This window comes from Uranotaenia lowii, chromosome 1, assembly GCF_029784155.1.
Source record: "Uranotaenia lowii strain MFRU-FL chromosome 1, ASM2978415v1, whole genome shotgun sequence".
Taxonomy (NCBI): domain Eukaryota; kingdom Metazoa; phylum Arthropoda; class Insecta; order Diptera; family Culicidae; genus Uranotaenia; species Uranotaenia lowii.
In genome coordinates, this window is record NC_073691.1 from 25,676,129 (window position 1) to 25,694,001 (window position 17,873).

Sequence of the window (17,873 nt, forward strand, 5' to 3'; positions counted from 1 at the left end):
ATCAGCCAATGCAAGATGTGTGTAGTCACCCTATGCTATGCTATGCTATGCTATAAGTTAACCACCGTTAATTAAGTTTTGTAAATTATATTTCGGCATATCGGTGAAATGTATATTCTTGGATAGAAAAGTGAGAAGAAAATTTGACAGATGTTGAAAAGAGCGGAAGAGCATTTTTGCGAGGAAAACTTATAAACGTACACCATACTTTGCCCTGCAACATTTCATTATTTAGGAGAAGTAGTACCGGGATAGAGGTGGCACAACCTTAACCTATACAATGAAATCTGGTTGGTCCGAAGTCTACATGTGGTAAACACGTATACTCCGCACGTATGCCCGGACGTATGGAATTTAGTTGCAAAATAAATATTTTTAATTTTATAACTTCAACTCGAGATTTTAAAAAAATTCCACACAACTCCACTCTAATTTTACGTTGGATAGATTTTCACATTTCTGGGCTACAAAATATGGCTAATTGGGCTACCTTTTTTTTGCCATTTTTGGAGAACGACGTCAAAGAGTTGAACCACTTTTTTCATCAAATTTGACTTCTAAGCCAATAACCTCCCGGATCACGAACTTAATTGATATTTAATTGGATCTCTAGGTTGATTTTTCTCAAAAAACCATTCATAAAACATACTTTTTATATTTCGAAGCATTATCGGTATCACGGAAAACTCCCAAAACATAATTAAATTACGGTTTCTCAAATATTCTTCTGTTTATTGTTCAAATCATAGAACCTTTTTCACTGTTAAATATACATGAGAACCAATTGAAACTTTAAAAATTGTTAGAAACTTTTATGGTATTATTTTAAAATATGAAATATGAAATAATATTGAATGTGAAATTAAAAAATTTAGAAAACATGAAGCAAAAAGATTGTATTTCTCGTTTAAAATGTAAATTAAGTGTTTGACAACAATTGAAATAATAAATCATCATTTAAGAAAAAAAGCCCACAAACCTTAATTTCAAAATTTTGATCAGTAGTGGCGGAATTGTTCAACAATTCTCATCTATCATAAAATTTCAATATTGACTAGTTAATTAATGAAAAGTTAAAAAAAAATGATCGGTACTAGAGCGTTGTCAGGTCAATCTATATTGATTTAATTTCATATGTATTGTAATTTTGAGATAATTTTAGATTCAATTAACCTTTCTAGGATGTGATAGATTTTGCAGCAATATGTTGGAAAATTTTAATACAAGAATTTACTTACTGAGATATTAAAATAAATTTTAATTCTTACAATAAAAAAAAAGAATTTAAAAAAAAATTATGAAAATAATATGTTATTTTTTGTGAAATTATGATTATTGAAAAATTTTGAAAAGTTTCAGAGCAAAAATTGTTGAAAACAGACTTTTTGCCAGCTTTTTTTAGATTTGGACCACTGTAGGACGGTGAGCAAAAAAAGTTTAAAAACCACTGGTTTAGTGCCAATAGTATCAATCATCAATGGTCAATGAAAAAAAAAGGTTAACAGGCCAATTTGTTTGATGAAACTAGTCAAGCTGTAGCTCTATAATTCAATTTACTTCATCGAGTTGATTTCACTGCTGGATTCTACAGCAGAAAACGCTCATCGTGCCCCGATTAATGGTGCTTATACTGCCCTAGGGGGGATTCGCATTATTCCCCTAAAGTGACTGATTTTCAGCTTTCGGCAAAAAAATTTGAAAAAAACATTTTTAAACGTTTTTATATTCTTTTTCATGTTTTAGCAAGCTTGGACAAAAACTTTTTTAGTGTCTGAACAACGAAACAGTGATGTAACTCAGATACTGTAGCTGTTTTCTAGGATTGAATTAGCTTCCTTCATAAGGTGTCCATCATGCCCTTATTTCCACTATATACAGAATGTTTTTTTGTCAATCATTAAAATTAAGCCAAAAAAAAGTAGAAACTATTAAATATTAAGATTCAGTGCCTTCCACTTTTCGACCAGCTTTAAAATTCTTGGCATCACCGAAATAAAAAAAAATAACTTTGAGGCCCCTAAATTCATCCCGGCTAAAGCCCTTAAATTCCAATCTAACTCACCTGATCCGTTGCAGCAACGATGAACGAGGAAGTTGAGGTCGATTTTTCCCGTCCAGAATTCGATGGCTTCTTCTTCTTCTGCTTCTGTTTCCCCTTACTTTCCCTCTTCACCAATTCAGTGACAGTTCCGTCAGACGGAGAACAACGAAAGCAATAGAAACTACAACAATCACCTTCACCAGATCCTGTTCCGATTCCTGCTGCCGGTGGATTTTGCTGCAGCCACTTTTGTTGTTGTCTTTGTTGCAGCACTTGATTGTCAGAAACGGTTCTACCACCTTCTTCGTAGGAATTTCTTCGACAAACGCTGCTGATGCAGCATCGGTGACAATTGCTGTTATTGTTGTTGTCAGTTTTGTTCCTTCGTCTGTCAGCGGTAGCGTAGCTAATTCCGTAGCTGATGCAACCGGTTTTGCCGAGGAAGTTTGACGCTGGTAGCGTTTTTGTTGCTGTTGTTGTTGTCGTTGGTGTAATTGCTGTTGATTTATTTTCTATCGTTGGAGTTGCTGCTGGCGTATAATTGAGACGCTCTAACGAAGCTTGACTATTAGTGATTCTATTGTCGTTCGGAAAATTTCCTCCTGGTACGGTAGGGAAATTGATGCTTCTATTTGACTGCAGGTGAAGTTTTCGATATTCTGAAAGGAGATAAGAAAGAAAAAAATTGAGGCTTAATAATTAAGTGAAGAACAGAAGAATTATAAGAAAAGATTTTGGGATAATGGCAAATTGAGCACCTACTAAAATTTCAAGAAGGTTATTTTGTATTTTTTCTTATATCGGAAAATAATTTCATTAAAGTCATGAAACTGCTTTAAAAAGTGATGATTCCGAGTTCAATTATGTTTCAAACGAATCGTTTCAAATTCTCTCCTTGAATCATCAAGCTTAAAACCTCAAATTCGATTGCAGCAAAACAGCACAAATCACAGAGTAGCAGAAATTTCCTCGCATTGCTCTAGAATTCCCACCTCGGGGAAACTGTTTGTTGTCAACCCTCCATATTTGCTGCATCACTTGTCGCAGAATCCAAAAACAGCAAGACAAACACTTCTAGGCTCCAATTGCCGGACCAATAGGTCAATCTTGTGCGGCGGAAGTGCACTTGAGATCCGATAATCGCATAAAAGTCTTAAATCTTAAACTTTAAAACTTTCTTTTTCAAAATTGATTCAATTAAAAGGTCAGATTCCAGTTTTGAAGATAAAGAACCCATGAGAATAAGACAAACAAAAGTTCTGATGACATTCTAGCTTGTCCACCCACCACATTCTGCAGAAACGAGAGAAATGTGACAAAGTGGAGAATTTCTCACTGGCTCATGTGGCTTGTGGATTTGTTGTGGCACGCCACACAATCTTTGTGGGCCAGTTTCCGCACCATGGACCAGAAACTGGCCCGGGTAAATATTTGCTTCCCGGACCGGGAACTGACTGACATGTTAGCTGATTTAGCCAATTCCACCCGAGAAGAACGACACGTTTGACGTTTGTTGCAGGCTCTGCCCGGATTTGGGTCAGCCGATAGGTTAATCTGATGGCCAGGAGAAATGTTCTTTAAAAGGCTACACTTTAAGACATTTTTTCAAATTAAAATAATCCTTCAAAAGTAAAATTAACATTGCCCTTGGATTTTTTTTTTATTAAACTCCATAAGAAAATTTATAAGGAATATTCAAAATTAAAGGGTTTCTCTCAGTCGCTAGGCCTTTCCCTGTCAGAATACTTCAGTAAGAAGACGGGAGTTCAAAAAGACTTTGGCATCCTTCGGTTTGCAAAAACTATTTGAAATTTACATTCACCGTTCGGTTTCAGCTCTTCCTAGTTTCAAATATTTATGTTATGTAACATCTAAGCAACTATCAGGAGATGAAACCGAACGGTGGAGACAAATTCAAAATTATTTTGTGAAGGTTCACTTCAATATTTTTTGATAGATCGGAAGGACCATCATCAAGTGTGTTCTGAAAGTTTACAAGAAAAATTATCGTTGGATCGGGAGGACCAACATGAAAAGTATTCTGGAGGCTCACTTTACGAAAGTTTGTCTGATCGAGAGGACCAACATGAAGTGTGTTATGAAGGATTACTTTACAAAATTTCGTTGGATCAGGAGGGCCAACATGAAGAGTGTTATTAAAATTCACTTTACGAAATTTCGTTGAATTGGGAGGACCAACACAGAGAGTGTTCTGAGGGATCAATTTTGGAATTTTTGTTGGATCGAGAGTACTGTCATGAAGACTGTTCTGTAGGTTCACTTTTTGAACTAACGTTGGACCGAGAGGACCAACATGAAGCGTGTTCTGAAGGTTCACATTACGAAGTTTTTTTTTGAATCGGGGGGACCAACATGGAGAGAGTTTTGAAGGATTATTTTAGGAATTTTGTTGGATCGAGAGAACCATCAAGAAGAGTCTTCTTAATGATTACTTTAAGAAATTTCGTTGGATTGAGAGGACCACCATGAAAAGTGTTCTGAAGGTTCACTTTTCAAACTATTGATGGATTGAGAGGACCAACATGAAGAGTATTCTGAAAGTTCAGATCAGGAATTGTTTTTGAGTCGGATGGACCATCATGAAGAGTGTTCTGAAGGATTACTTAAAAAATTATCGTTGGATCGAGAGGACCATCATGAAGAGTGTTCTGAATGATAACGTTATGAATGTCTGTTGGATCAGGAGGACCAACATGAAGTTCACTTTAAGAAATTTCATTAAAGAGTGTTCTGAAGGATACCTTTAAACATTTTTGTTGGATCGAGGCGACCAACATGAAGAGTATTCTTAAAATTCACTTTATAAATAATAGTTGGATTGGGAGGACCAACATGAAGAGTATTCTGAAGGTTCACTTTAAAAATAATAATTGGATCGGAAGGGCCATCATGAAGAGTGTTTTGAAAGTTCACTTTTCAATTTATCGTTGGATCGAGAGGACCATCATGAAGAGTGTTCTGAAAGTACACATTACGATTTTTTTTTGAATAGGAAGGACCAACATGAAGAATGTTCAGAAGGTTCACTTTAAAAATAATGGTTGGATCGGGAGAACCATCATTAAAAGTATTCTGAAGAATCACTTTAAGAATTTTCGTTGGATCGGGAGGACCATCATGAAGAGTGTTCTAAAGGATTTCTTTACGAATTTTCGTTGGATCAGGAGGGCCAACATGAAGAGTATTATGAAAGTTCACTTCATGAAGTTTCGTAGAATCGGGAGGACCAACATGAAGAGTGTTTTGATAGGTCATATAAGGAATTTTCGTTAGATCGAGAGGACCATCAAGAAAAGTATTCTGAAGGTTCACCTTTTGAACTATCGCTAGATCGAGAGGACCAACATGAAGAGTATTCTGAAAGTTCACAATACGATGTTTTATTGAATCGGGAAGACCAACAAGGAGAGTGTTCTGGAGGTTTACTTGAGGAATTTATGTTAGATCGGGAGGACCAACATGCAGAGAGTTCTGAAAGATCACTTTACGAAATTTTGTTGAATCGGGAGGACCAACATGGAGAGTATTCTGAACGATGACTTAAGGAAATTTAGTTTGATCGGGAGAACCAACATGAAAAGTAATTTTAAGGATCACTTTAGGAATTTTCGTTGGATCGGGAGGACCGTCCTTGAGAGTGTTCTGGAGAATCATTTTACGAATTTTTGTTGAATCGGGAGGACCATCATGAAGAGTGCTCAGAAAGTTCACATTACAAAATTTTATTGAATCTAGACTACCAACATGACTGTTCTCAAGGATCTTTTAAGGAAATTTAGTTGAACCGGGAGGAACAGCATTAACAGTAATCTTAAGGATCACTTTAGAAATTGAATCGGGAAAGACCGTCCTTGAGAGTGTTCTTAAGGATCACTTCACGAATTTTTGTTGAATTAGGAGAACCATCATGAAGAGTGTTCTAAAGGCTCACTTTACAAATTAGTGCTGGATTGAGAAAACCAACATGAACAGTGTTCTGAAGGATTATTTTACGAATTTTCGTTGGATCAGGAGGACCGTCATGAAAAGTTTTCTAAAGGTTCACTTTCCGAACTACCGTTGGATCGAGAGGACCATCATGAAGAGTGATCTGAAGAATCACTTAAGAAATTTTCATTGGATCGGGAGAAATATTATAAAGAGTGTTATGAAAGTTCGCTTTAAGAAATTTCGTTGAATCAGGAGGACCAACATGAAGAGTGTTCTGAAGTATCACATTTGGAATTTTCATTGGATTAGGAGGACCATCATGAAGAGTTCTCTGAAGGATTATTTCACGAAATTTCGTTGAATCGGGAGGATCAACATGAAGAGTGTTGTGAAAGTCCCCTTCAAAAAATTTCTTTGAATCGGGAGAACCTTCATTAATAGTATTCTGAAAAGTCACTTTCTGAACTATCTTTGGATCGAGAGGACCATCATGAAAGTAATCTGAAGGTTCACTTTACAAATTATTGTTGGATCGAGAGAATCCACATGAAGAGTGTTCTTAAGGATCACTTTAAGTATTTTCGTTGAATCAAGAGGACCAACATGAAGAGTTATGCGAGTTCCCTTTACAAAATTTCGTTGAATCGGGAGGACTAACAAGAAGAGTGTTATTAATGTTCACTTTACAAAATTTCGTTGAATCGGGAGAACCTTCATACAGAGTATTCTGAAAGTTCACTTTTCGAACTATCGTTGAAGCGAGTGGACCAACATGAAAAGTATTCTGAATGTTCAGATAACGAAATTTTATTGAATTGGGAGGACCAACATGAAGAGTGTTCTAAAGGTCCATTTTACAAAATTAGGGTCGAGAGGGCCAACATGAAAGTTCTGAAGGCTCACTTTATTCAAGTATTTTCGTGTTTTACCAATGGGAATTTCAATCAAATGCTTTAGTTTCCAGTCGCGATGGGAGTTCTGACTGAAGTTTGATTTTGATGAAAGTTCCAATCAAAGGCTTAAGTTTCCAGTTGCGATGGGTATTCTAAAATTTAATCTGTGATTGAAGTTGCAATCAAAGGCTTAAGTTTCCAGTCATGATGGGAGTTCAGACTGAAGTTTGATTGCGTAGAGAGTTCCAATTAGAACTTATTTAACCAACAACAAAAAATTAGGAAAATAAAAGAAATCCAATATAACACTACAATGCATGCTGTTACGGAACTATAGCAGATTGAGAGGTTGTCGATAACTTTTCAGAATAATACTCGTATAGAAAGATAGATATAAAAAAACGGATAAAATTCGAGAACAGTCATTTTCCGTTATCTCAAAAAACTTTAACTTTGAAAACAAATAAATATTGTGTTGCTACTTACTAAGTTATATTCATAATAAAAAACTAATAATGAAACACAAGCAGAATTGCGAGAAAATTTTCAACTGACGAATTTTTACGACGAGAGCTTTAACATAGAAAATGTTAGTAGTCCTCATAAAGAGACCCCTTCGAAAAATAAAAAATTAAAGAACGAAAATATTTGGAAAAGGAAAGAATAGATGGCAAACTTTGAAACCGAAACAATGGAAATGGATCTTTCCTTAGTGTGGAGGGGAGATGTGTAGCCGATCTTGTAGTGTCGTGAGCAGTGATGCCACATTAAAAACGGTATTTTGAAACTCAAAAAAATCTTATTGGGTAGCGGGAGAAAAGGTCATAATTTGATGATTTTTCTTGACGGTTTCTATTTAACTGTCAGAAATTTATGCATCCGTGGATGAAATAATTCGCTGAAATGCCAAAAAAATAGTCAGAAGCTTTTAACATTTCAAGTAAAGATTTAAATAATTTGTTGGCAGAGGATCAACAGCAAACTACGAATGAAATAAAAATGATATAATGTTAGTGGATATTATGCAAAATTTCATGGGAAGGTTAAGAATTGAATATTATTTCAAGATTTTTACTGACCATTGTCCTACTCAATGATTATACTCAGCTGTCCGCCAGGAACACCCGGAAGCAACGTTATAGAAGTCGTAAGGAGAACATCCTTCAGATTTTATCTTTTTCACGTATTTTAACTTTTAAACTTTTTTCTCAGATTTGAACTTTTATCTCCAATGCTCTCAAGGCAAAAAAAAGGTTAAATTTGATAAAAAAAAGCTTTAGAACGAGATTCAATAACACCTAGTAAATAGATGTTGGTCACACGATACAAAGATAAATTGTGTTACGTTTCGTACTCCTGGCCTGGCTAGGCTTAAGAAATATCTTTGGGTTCTAGAAATGATCCTTGATCTGTCTAAAAGACCCATAGAAGTTTTCTGCTCATTCGCTCAACTTTAAGAGGAATTTAACAAAACGTCAAGTACGTATGACATTTTGACACCTTTTATTTTAGAAAAAATCAGCAAAACTCAGATTTCAAATTCAAGTTCCAGATTCAGATTTCAGATTCAGAGAGTAGCGGAAGACATAAGCAGAACAGATCTGTTTAGAGCTCGAAAGGTTTCATTTCAAAAATTTCATTTCTATAACAAAAATTTACCCATTATATTACCTTGAAAGTTTAGCCATTTAAATTTTTTTTTTAAGAAAATGTAAACTTTAATGATTGGCTTCCTGCGTGCATGTAGAATATGATTTGAAGATTTTCTTTCAGTTTATTTTAAGAAGAATTGTAAAAAAACGACTTAAAAAAATTGATTTTTCAAAACAAAATCCTTTTTAGAAATCAAGTCTTTTGAACTCTTTTAACACTCTCCCAGTAGAATCTGCGAGCGTGTTGGAAATGTTGTTAAGTTTTATCTGCATCTCACATGTAAGCTGCATTTACCCTGCTATCGTAGATTTACTTCTAATCGCATAAGGTCGTTTTCTATGGACCATAAAAACCAAAACTCAAATTTTTAAGAAATGGTAAAGTGTTTAAAAATCGGTTCTAAAAATTTTAATTTTATAACCAAAACAATAATCAGGGTCTATTTGACACTAACCGGCTAATTGCCTTTTTTTTTGCTGAGTGACTCTGGTAACTTTATCAAAACATCTTGAAGTGAGAAATTGTAAAGCTCCTTATTTAAGGAATAGTCAAAATATTTCATATGTATCTAGCTTTAACAGTTCCTTTGATATCGCTTCGAGAAAGTGCAGTTCGGGTCATATAGCCCCGGGCGCATAGCTCAGTGGGTAGGCCACCCGCTTTCCGATTCAACGTCCTGAATTTTAAACCCAGAAGCAAAAATTAAAGCTAGTCGAAGGTTTTCAATGCTTTTGGGTCAACTACAACGTTGGATAAAAATATTACGACTGAATTGAAGTTGTTTTAAAAACTTTGATGGAAACAGAAAAAAGTGAATCATTGATGAAGAATTGATCAGCATTACAAGCGATTTTTCTGTTTTCAAAAATATTAAACCTTTTTCTTGATTTTCACCATACTTGCTCTTGAATTTCATTATCTTTAAATAAATAAATAAATACTTTCACATTAAAACTTTCATTTTCATTTTAGTTGTAAGCATGAATAATAAGTTTTTTTCTGTAAAAGCCACATAGGTTTCGTTTAAACAGACCGCGACGAAATCTTAACCGAGAAACACCGAAATTTGGAAAACTTTCAATATCTCAAAAACCACTTAACCAAATTAAGATAATTAAGTATACTTGAGCTACCAAAAAGTCTATGTTTAATTTTGTCTTATAAGGTTTCATGAATAAATTCAAAACATTTGAGTTATGTCTCGAAATGTAGCACGCTTGCGGCGATCTAAAAACGAGATAACTAGTATTTGGTCCATAGTGTAAACAGTGCCGGCTAAAAATTTGGGATCACCCCCTCAAATAGGTCAATCCGATCTGGAATAACTTTTAAGACAACTAAGTTATGGTCAAAACAAATTTGCATATTTTTTAACGGTCGGACTATTTGGTGAAAATTAAAAGAAAACGAGAAATTTTAGCTAAAGTTCCACAGAAGTTAGTACATATTTAAAAATATATCAACTAAATATTCATGAAGCAAGTTCAACTCATTAGCTCCCAAATCAGCTTACCAGGTAAACAAAATGTGTTTTGATAAAAAAGATACGCGTTAAATAAAAATGCATGTTTAAGAAGACTGATCCCAAACTTTTGGCCGTTACACCATACTGCGAGGTGATCTCAAACTTTTAGACGATAACTTAAGTTGCTATTTTATTTATTTTAAGTACATTGCAAATTTTTCGCACAAAATTAAACAAATGTATTTTGATAGGTATGAAAAAAGGATTCGAATGCAACCCAAATTTTTTAATTTGAATTTTTTTTAATCCACCTAATAAATTTGATTTTTACTTAATTGTACCCAGCAAACATTTAAGAAGGCATAACACAAGTACAACAGAATTATTCAAACAAATATACCAGATGAAAAGATTGTATTGAACTTACCAAAACAGCATAAAGCTACAAAAGTGGAGGCGATATATCTACAATGACAAGATTGTAACGATTCGATTTTCTCACAAAAAGCAAAATAAACGGTTTTAAGTAATTTGAGAAAAAACGAAAAAAAAAATTCTTCGACCGAGATTTGAACTCCAGGCCTCCAAGTTCGCTGTCCGATATCTTCAACGATGCCAACTCATCAGTTGATATGATCTACGCTGTAGCTCTATAGATGAGATTTTCTTTTAACGAACCGGTCAAAGGGAGAGACCGGATCGACTGTCAATTGAAGAACCGCCCATTTATCGTAAATCAGTTTACTCAAATCGTAATTGTCGAATAAGCATTTTCTCAACTTTTTGGAGGTATTTTTACGAATTGACTAAACTACTATCCGATTCAACTTTTTTTGGGCAAAGCGTAAATAAATAATAGAAAATCACTCAATACCAACTTATTTAAGATGGATGCTGAAAATGTCTTAATATTCGATTTGGATTATCATTTCTATTTCGATTTCATGTTACCTGGGTATTGAACAACATGGTTTTTTTTGTCATCATTTCTTTGGTAAATGTTCATCCAATGATATTGTATGTTTTTCCGTTTATTGTTTCTATCTTCTTCTTTTTTATCAATTTTGTTTCTTTTAAGTTCTTCTCATTGTTTTTCGATAAAATTGATTCCAATACACTTTTTCAGCATTGTGCAGAATTTAAATGCGTTTTTCAATTGAAGGCACAACATTGCGCCGTTTCAGAGATCTTATTATTTCCTTTTATTTAAACCGTTAAAGCTCTCGCCAACGAATTTGTCCAACGACCTGCCGCAAAGCCCCCGGAGGGGGCCAAATTCCAGTCCTTGAAGTTTATAAATTCTGGGCTAAACAGTCTGGTTGTTGGCTCATAATTACGAGAGGCTCCCCGCCACTGGAGCTTCCTGCCCAATCCCGTCCTCGAATCGAAAGGAGGACTTTGCTACGGCTCAGGAACCGCAATTTTGTGGCCTCCTCAAATGGGCGGGGTGGCAACGAAAAGGGCGGAATCGGGAATGCTGAGGAGCAACAACATTGGCCCCGGAAGGCAAACTCCTGATTCCGTCATGAATGTTAAATGAGCGCCTCACGGATCGCGTGCGGAAAGTTCGTGTTTTCCTTTTGCCAGTGTGTAACCGGGATTTATGTTTTATTATCGTGGCAATTATGGGCCGAGGCTTCACTTTTAATGATATGCGAGGGTGTTGTGTGTGTATTTACATGACAACTAGAAGTGACGAACTATGAAAGGTCAAAGGGAGGAAGGGTTTTTGGAACTCGTCTCTATTGAACAGTGAAATTGTGTTCTGGAACGATAGTGTTAAATCAGGGCTCTTAAAAGCAAAACACGCTAACGAAAAAAAATGCCTTAAAGTAGGCAATTTATTGTAGACTCAAACCCTAGAAAGGCTATGGCATTTCTGTTTTAACTTTAAGCCCAATTAAAAAAACTCACCCTTGATAATTTATGGGTCACCTGGCTCAAGTTTAGTACCCTGTTGACCTCAAATTCGTGTGGTCATCACACGCATCGCTCATAATCGAACCGAAGGCTAATAATTAGATGCCAGATAACCGCAAATTGAACAGCTGTCTTCGGTTAAGGAAACCATAATTAGTATTGGCATCGGGCCGACTTTCCCCCAACGAATCCCCTCCAAAAACATTCTCCTGTTGATGACGCTAGAAAGTTTACCATCAAATTAGTGGGACAGCTGTCGTCGATCGACCCCAAATCCTGGCTGAAAACCCTTTTCCTACATAGCCACTTAAATATTAAGTGGAAATTGGCAGGATCGCCAAGTGGAAGTGGCTGGAAGGAACGACGAACGAAAGATGATGCTGATTATTATTGGCACTGATGCTAATTGGGTGATTTCCAATCCAGCAAGCGGAAGCTGAAGAAGAGAATCCTGGCAACAGGAGGGAGAGAAAAAATGTTCAACCCTTGCATCTTTTTCTTCGGAGAAAGCAAGAAAAAAAACACCCGGACATTGATTGGAAAATCTTTTTCGGGAGCAAGGATGAAATTGGTCGACCCAAACAATTACCATCATCGCTGTCGTTATCGCCATCGTCATCATTAAGGACCAGTTTAATTAGCAACCCTAGGGAGGTCCTACCGGTTGAAATTTGGGAGCAATTGGTTGGTGATAATTATTTTTGCTGATTAATCTTTGATCTTCCGGAATGAGCATTTAAAGGGAAAAATTCAGTGCTATTTAAAAAATTGGGATTGGTTTCATTTTTACGACTTAAAAATACATGTATTTTTTTCAGATTTCTAACATTTTTGTTTTTCGTTTTAGATTTGGTAAGATTTTATTTTGTAAATAAAATAAAACCATATTTGAGCGCTACATAACTCTTTTATTTTTCAACGGAAATTATAAAATAGCACATCAAAACGCATCGCAATTCTATCAGCTTTTCCAAAAAAATACTAAAGAAATTTAAGTTAAGAAATTTAACATGAAAAATTGTGAATAAGCTTTAAATGGTGTCTAAAATTATCCTCTACATCAAAGAATACTCTGCGAAAAAACACCATCATATAGCCTAATTTATGACATCAAAGTGGGCCAACATCTCCTTTAAGAATTATGAAAGAAATAACGCCAATCAATCTCTTTTTTGCATCGAAAACAAACATTGATCGAAAACAAACATTAATGTAATGGGAATGTTGCTTCTATAGCCTTGTCATTCACTGAGTACATTAACTTTTCGATCGAAGATCATTGTAAAGCAAAGTCATTGCCGATAATAGAAGTTTGCAGTTCTTGTGGTTGGGAACACAAAAAGTGGCTAAAAAAATCAGATATAAACATTAGGGTGTCACAAAACTGCATATTTTCTGGAAATCTGGAGGCTCACCCTTCAAATGGGAAATTAGGACGTGAAGAACAAATTTTTGTATTGGGTCAACTAAAAAAAACTTTTTAGAGGTTTCGCAAACGTGACCTTTGAAAAAAGTCCACTTTTTAAAGATTTGATTTAGAAAAATCTAAGTCCTAGATATTTCACAAAACTTTTTAAATTTCTTGAATTTTTTTTAGGTTAAAAACTTCACTTAAAAAATAAAAAATTAATCACATTTGTATCAAAATTTGAAATCAGCAAGCTGTTTTCGAGGAAAAAATATTGTTCAAAAATTTTTATTCAACTGGCCAAGAAGCGAACCTAGCGTTTTATTTTTAATACCAATGACATCAAAAGATGAAGATTTTTGTACACTTTAACTTTGCTGAGCAAATTATGTTTTTTGTATCATCGTGTGAAGAGCAAATAAAAATAACAATTTAGGATATATTTTATTTCATTTATCAAATTTGTCTCAAAAAATACCTTCCTAAAAATCAAAATACTTTCAGAAAAAAAAATTTATGATATAAAATAATCATCAGAAAACCTTAGTAAAAACTTCAGCTAAATCTGATAACAGAAAGATTTCACTGATTCTCGACAGTGAAAGGGATTCTGAGATTTTATGTTCTGAAGAAGCATAAAAAACTGGATTTTCATCAAATTTCCTCATCACTTATCGATTGCTTGTTTATGTTGATGTCATTAAAAATGTTGTTTTCCACCGTTAGTTTTCAATGTAAAAAATTGATTAACTGTTATTGTTTCTTCCATGACTCTAAGAGGAGTTTTAGTCCCACTTTGGTGTCTTCAGATGAACATTGTATCTTAAAATGGGCTATACAATGGTATTTTTTGCAGAAAATTCGGTGTTGCGGTCGCGCAAACCGGTCAAAGAATAAAAAATCCCCAAATTCAACAACTCACAATTATCAAATTAAAATCTTATTAGACGTCATTTAACACTTATCCGTTCTTGAGTGTCAATATGATACTTTTGGAAGTTTGGCGGCTTGTAACTTTATTTGGGTACTCCCAAATAAAGAAAAAAAACTGAGGGATCCTCGTTCTTGAAATCATCAAATTTGCTTCATAACTTTTCTCATGGACGCACCCTAGCCCAGGGAGATAAACTGCCTAATCAGACTTTGAGTGTTAATTTGACACTCCTCGCTTAAAACCGTTTTCTCAGTCGATTTTTACAAAATTTATAGTTTTGGAAACCTTGTGATGTGACTCAATTTGATTGAAAGTGGATAAGTGGTGTAAGTTCATCGTTAGTTCAAGTGTTAAATTTTGTAGCTTTTACAATGATTGAATAAATTTACCAAACTTATCTGTATCGTTTTATTTTAATGGTAACTCACTAACGTTTTTAATTCCTTAACAGATTATACGAATTACAGGATTTTTGTTCAAATTTAAAAATAGTAGGTACGTTATGTAAAATCGTTTGAAAACTGTTTCAGTTCTTTAGTTGGAATATAACTCTATGAAAAACTATAATACTAATAGTTTGGCAGTCCAAATACTTTTTCCATGCGCGGTTTTCGAACGTTAGGGTAAGTGAGCCCTATTTTGGCATGGTCCTTTTCTTGGCATGCCATCATTTTTTTCATGTTTTTCAGATCCAAATTGAGCTTAAAAATTTTGAATATATTTTCATTGCAAAACGAATAATTTGTTCCAAATCTGTGCATACTGAATTTTTTGATAGTTCATACCACAGAGAACAGACGTACAAGCTTGAACAAAAAATCTTCAAAAAAGTGTGTAAAATTTCAAATGCAGGCATCCAAAAAATACGTTAAAAATTTACTTGAAACAGTGCCATCTATTGCGCCGTTCAAAAGTTACAAATCAAATTTTCAAGTGCCAGTTTTCGAAATGGCTTATCGTATATGAACACATCAATAATTAAACTAATGCTGCTATAAAATAGACGGGTTCCATTTTTTGCCAGATAAATGCAGTAAGAGTTACTTTTGATTAGACAGATTTTCATTCCCCTTATTTTTCCACAACTGAGGCAGTCAAAATAACTCACAGTTTTGGAATAAACTTTTGCACTTTTTGGACGTTTATAGAGGACGGATCGGCTATATCCAGTCAATTAGGTACATTTTTTACGATCTTTCTTATCCATTAGAACCAATTCGAGAATCACTTTTGCATTCCGTTGTTAAAAATTTAGGACTTTCTAGTTCGAAGGAAAGAGGGATTAAAGATTAAGATATTTTTCCATTACGCAACGTGACGAAAATTTAACGAAACTTCAAAAACGATTTTCTTGAAACATGCCAAACAGTTCATACGACCTGTTCAAAACTGACCAAAATTTTGTTTTTTTTTCTCAGTTTGGGTTTGACAGTTCCCTTTGGTGTGTTTGGAGCCACCTGGTGGCCCAGCCAAAAAACAAAAATTGGTCTAAACGGTCGTTGGATATTTTACACAAGTTTCGTGGGCTAGCTTGTACGTCTGTTCTCTGTGTTCATACTTAATTAAAGTAGTTAATTTTTTCGATCTGCATCCGAGGCAATTATGTTGGAAATCACCGTATGAAAAGCAGATTAACTCACCTTTCTAGTGCAACTGTTAAATTCACATGCGATTACAAACGCGGACATTTATTTGAAAAATTTGTAAAAAATACTCATGCCTACAGTTAAACTCGGCAAAAAATTAAAAATTACGAAATAAAAAAGAATGAATATATGTTTAGGTTTTGAATAAAAATTTAAAACTTATTTGGTTCCATTTCTTGGCATGCTACTTCAATCGAAATATACCACCAGTGTTGGAAGCTGGAAAAAATTCATGTTCATTAAAGAGGTATTTTCGGGCTGATGTTTTCCCTTACAAATTCATTTAAAACTACGCACAAATATTTCATACTAATTGGGTTGTATGCTAAGACCGTTTCTATCAACTTAAGCTAAGAAATAAGTTGGAGAACATAAGTGATTCGACTAACTAAAATCATATCTAAGCATTGAAAATGCAAAAATCGTGCTTTGGGAACCATGCATCGAAGGTACATTTTTGTGCGTGCGAACAGCATTTGCATTGCAGTCTGCCGAGCAAATGCCACGTGGTCTCTGAAAGAACACAGTGGTTCGAAATAATAATAACTAAGTGAAATTAAGTAACTCACAAGACTTAAGATGTTTGTCTTATAAAAAAAAAACTGTTAGATACATGGCAATTTATGACTTTAGTATATAAAATACATAATTAATTGAGTTTCGGATTCGTTTTCTATTGCATGGGAACCATATACTAAGATTTAATTTTTTGGATTTTTGTTCTAATTTTTTTCTTGTAAACAGAAGTTGAAAGTTCAGGAAAATATCGTTTTCTTTCCAATCATTTCTTTAAATTTAAGATGTGAGTCGAATTTCAAAAAATGTTTTAGCAAGGTTTACATTCTAACATATATTTGGCGTGTCAAACCACTGCGCAATGCCCCGGGCATTCGAGATGGCTCTTGCTAGAAGCTCTTAATCTCAGCTAACAAATTCAAAAGGGCAAAATTTTAAAATACCATTCAAGAATTTGTCAATTTCTTACTTTATGAAGCCAAACTCCACAATACAGAGATAGTTGTTTGGTAGTGGAAATATCCCTATGTGTCGCAATCGCAAGTCTCCTAGAGTATTTTACTATCAAGTTTTGGTCTATAAAAACTCAAAAGAAATAATTTAAACAATGATTTATAAATGACAACACATCATGATGCACAGAACCATATAAATGTCGTAAATGAATCTATCGTTAGGTTTAGCATTCCTGAATTTGTCAAGTTAGCATTCAAGTCAGGAAATTTTCCAAAAAAAATTCAGAAAATCTAAACAATTTTTCCAATATTTGGAAAAATCTAATCGATGAGAAAAGTTCAAAATAAGATTTTTCAATTCAAAGTTACAGTACCACTTTCACAACAACCACGTTCAAGTCGTTTTTTTTTTTAAATAATTCGTTGTTTTGACACGGCTCAAACCTTTCAGTATTACTCCCGTTCAAGTCGTATTTGATTTTTATTTTGATGGAATTGTCTCAAAAAAATTCGCAAAAATGATGAACTGTGAAATTTTTTTAAAATGGAGGAATGTGAATCAATCGGGGCCAGATACGGCAGCTGGACAACACCATTTTTTTTTTAAACTCTAAGTTGAAAACCTGGGCTAGTCTAGATAAGCCTATGCCATCTGAAATACTTTTCCTAAAGATTGACTGGCTTCATTCAGATTTTATCAGTCCTTCATAAGTAACTTACTGTATTTTTTGAAGTGTTCAGTTTAAAAAGTTTGCTTACAAAATATGTTAGTTTAGATTTCATCAAAGGGATTTAATGTTCACAAAAAATAGAAAATTCAAACCACTCGCGGACATAATTCGTTTCTGAATCGGTCCCCATGATGAAGGTTTGGTTGTCATTCATAAACCAAAGATTCTTGTTCATACACAAATATTCTGAAACAACCTGATGTGTTTATAATCATCCCTTTGTTTAAATGAGTAGAAAGTTTATAGTTTCTAAATTTAAA

The 17,873-nt window shown here is 34.3% G+C and overlaps 1 protein-coding gene across 1 annotated transcript in view; it reads right to left on the reverse strand.

Moving 5' to 3' along the window:
• LOC129740087 (uncharacterized) overlaps positions 1–17,873 on the reverse strand; it is a 287,784-nt gene that overhangs the window by 182,396 nt on the left and 87,515 nt on the right. Inside the window, exon 2 of the mRNA XM_055731691.1 lies at positions 2,063–2,700. Coding sequence (XP_055587666.1) covers positions 2,063–2,700 — 638 coding nt within the window. The remainder of the gene's footprint in view (positions 1–2,062; positions 2,701–17,873) is intronic.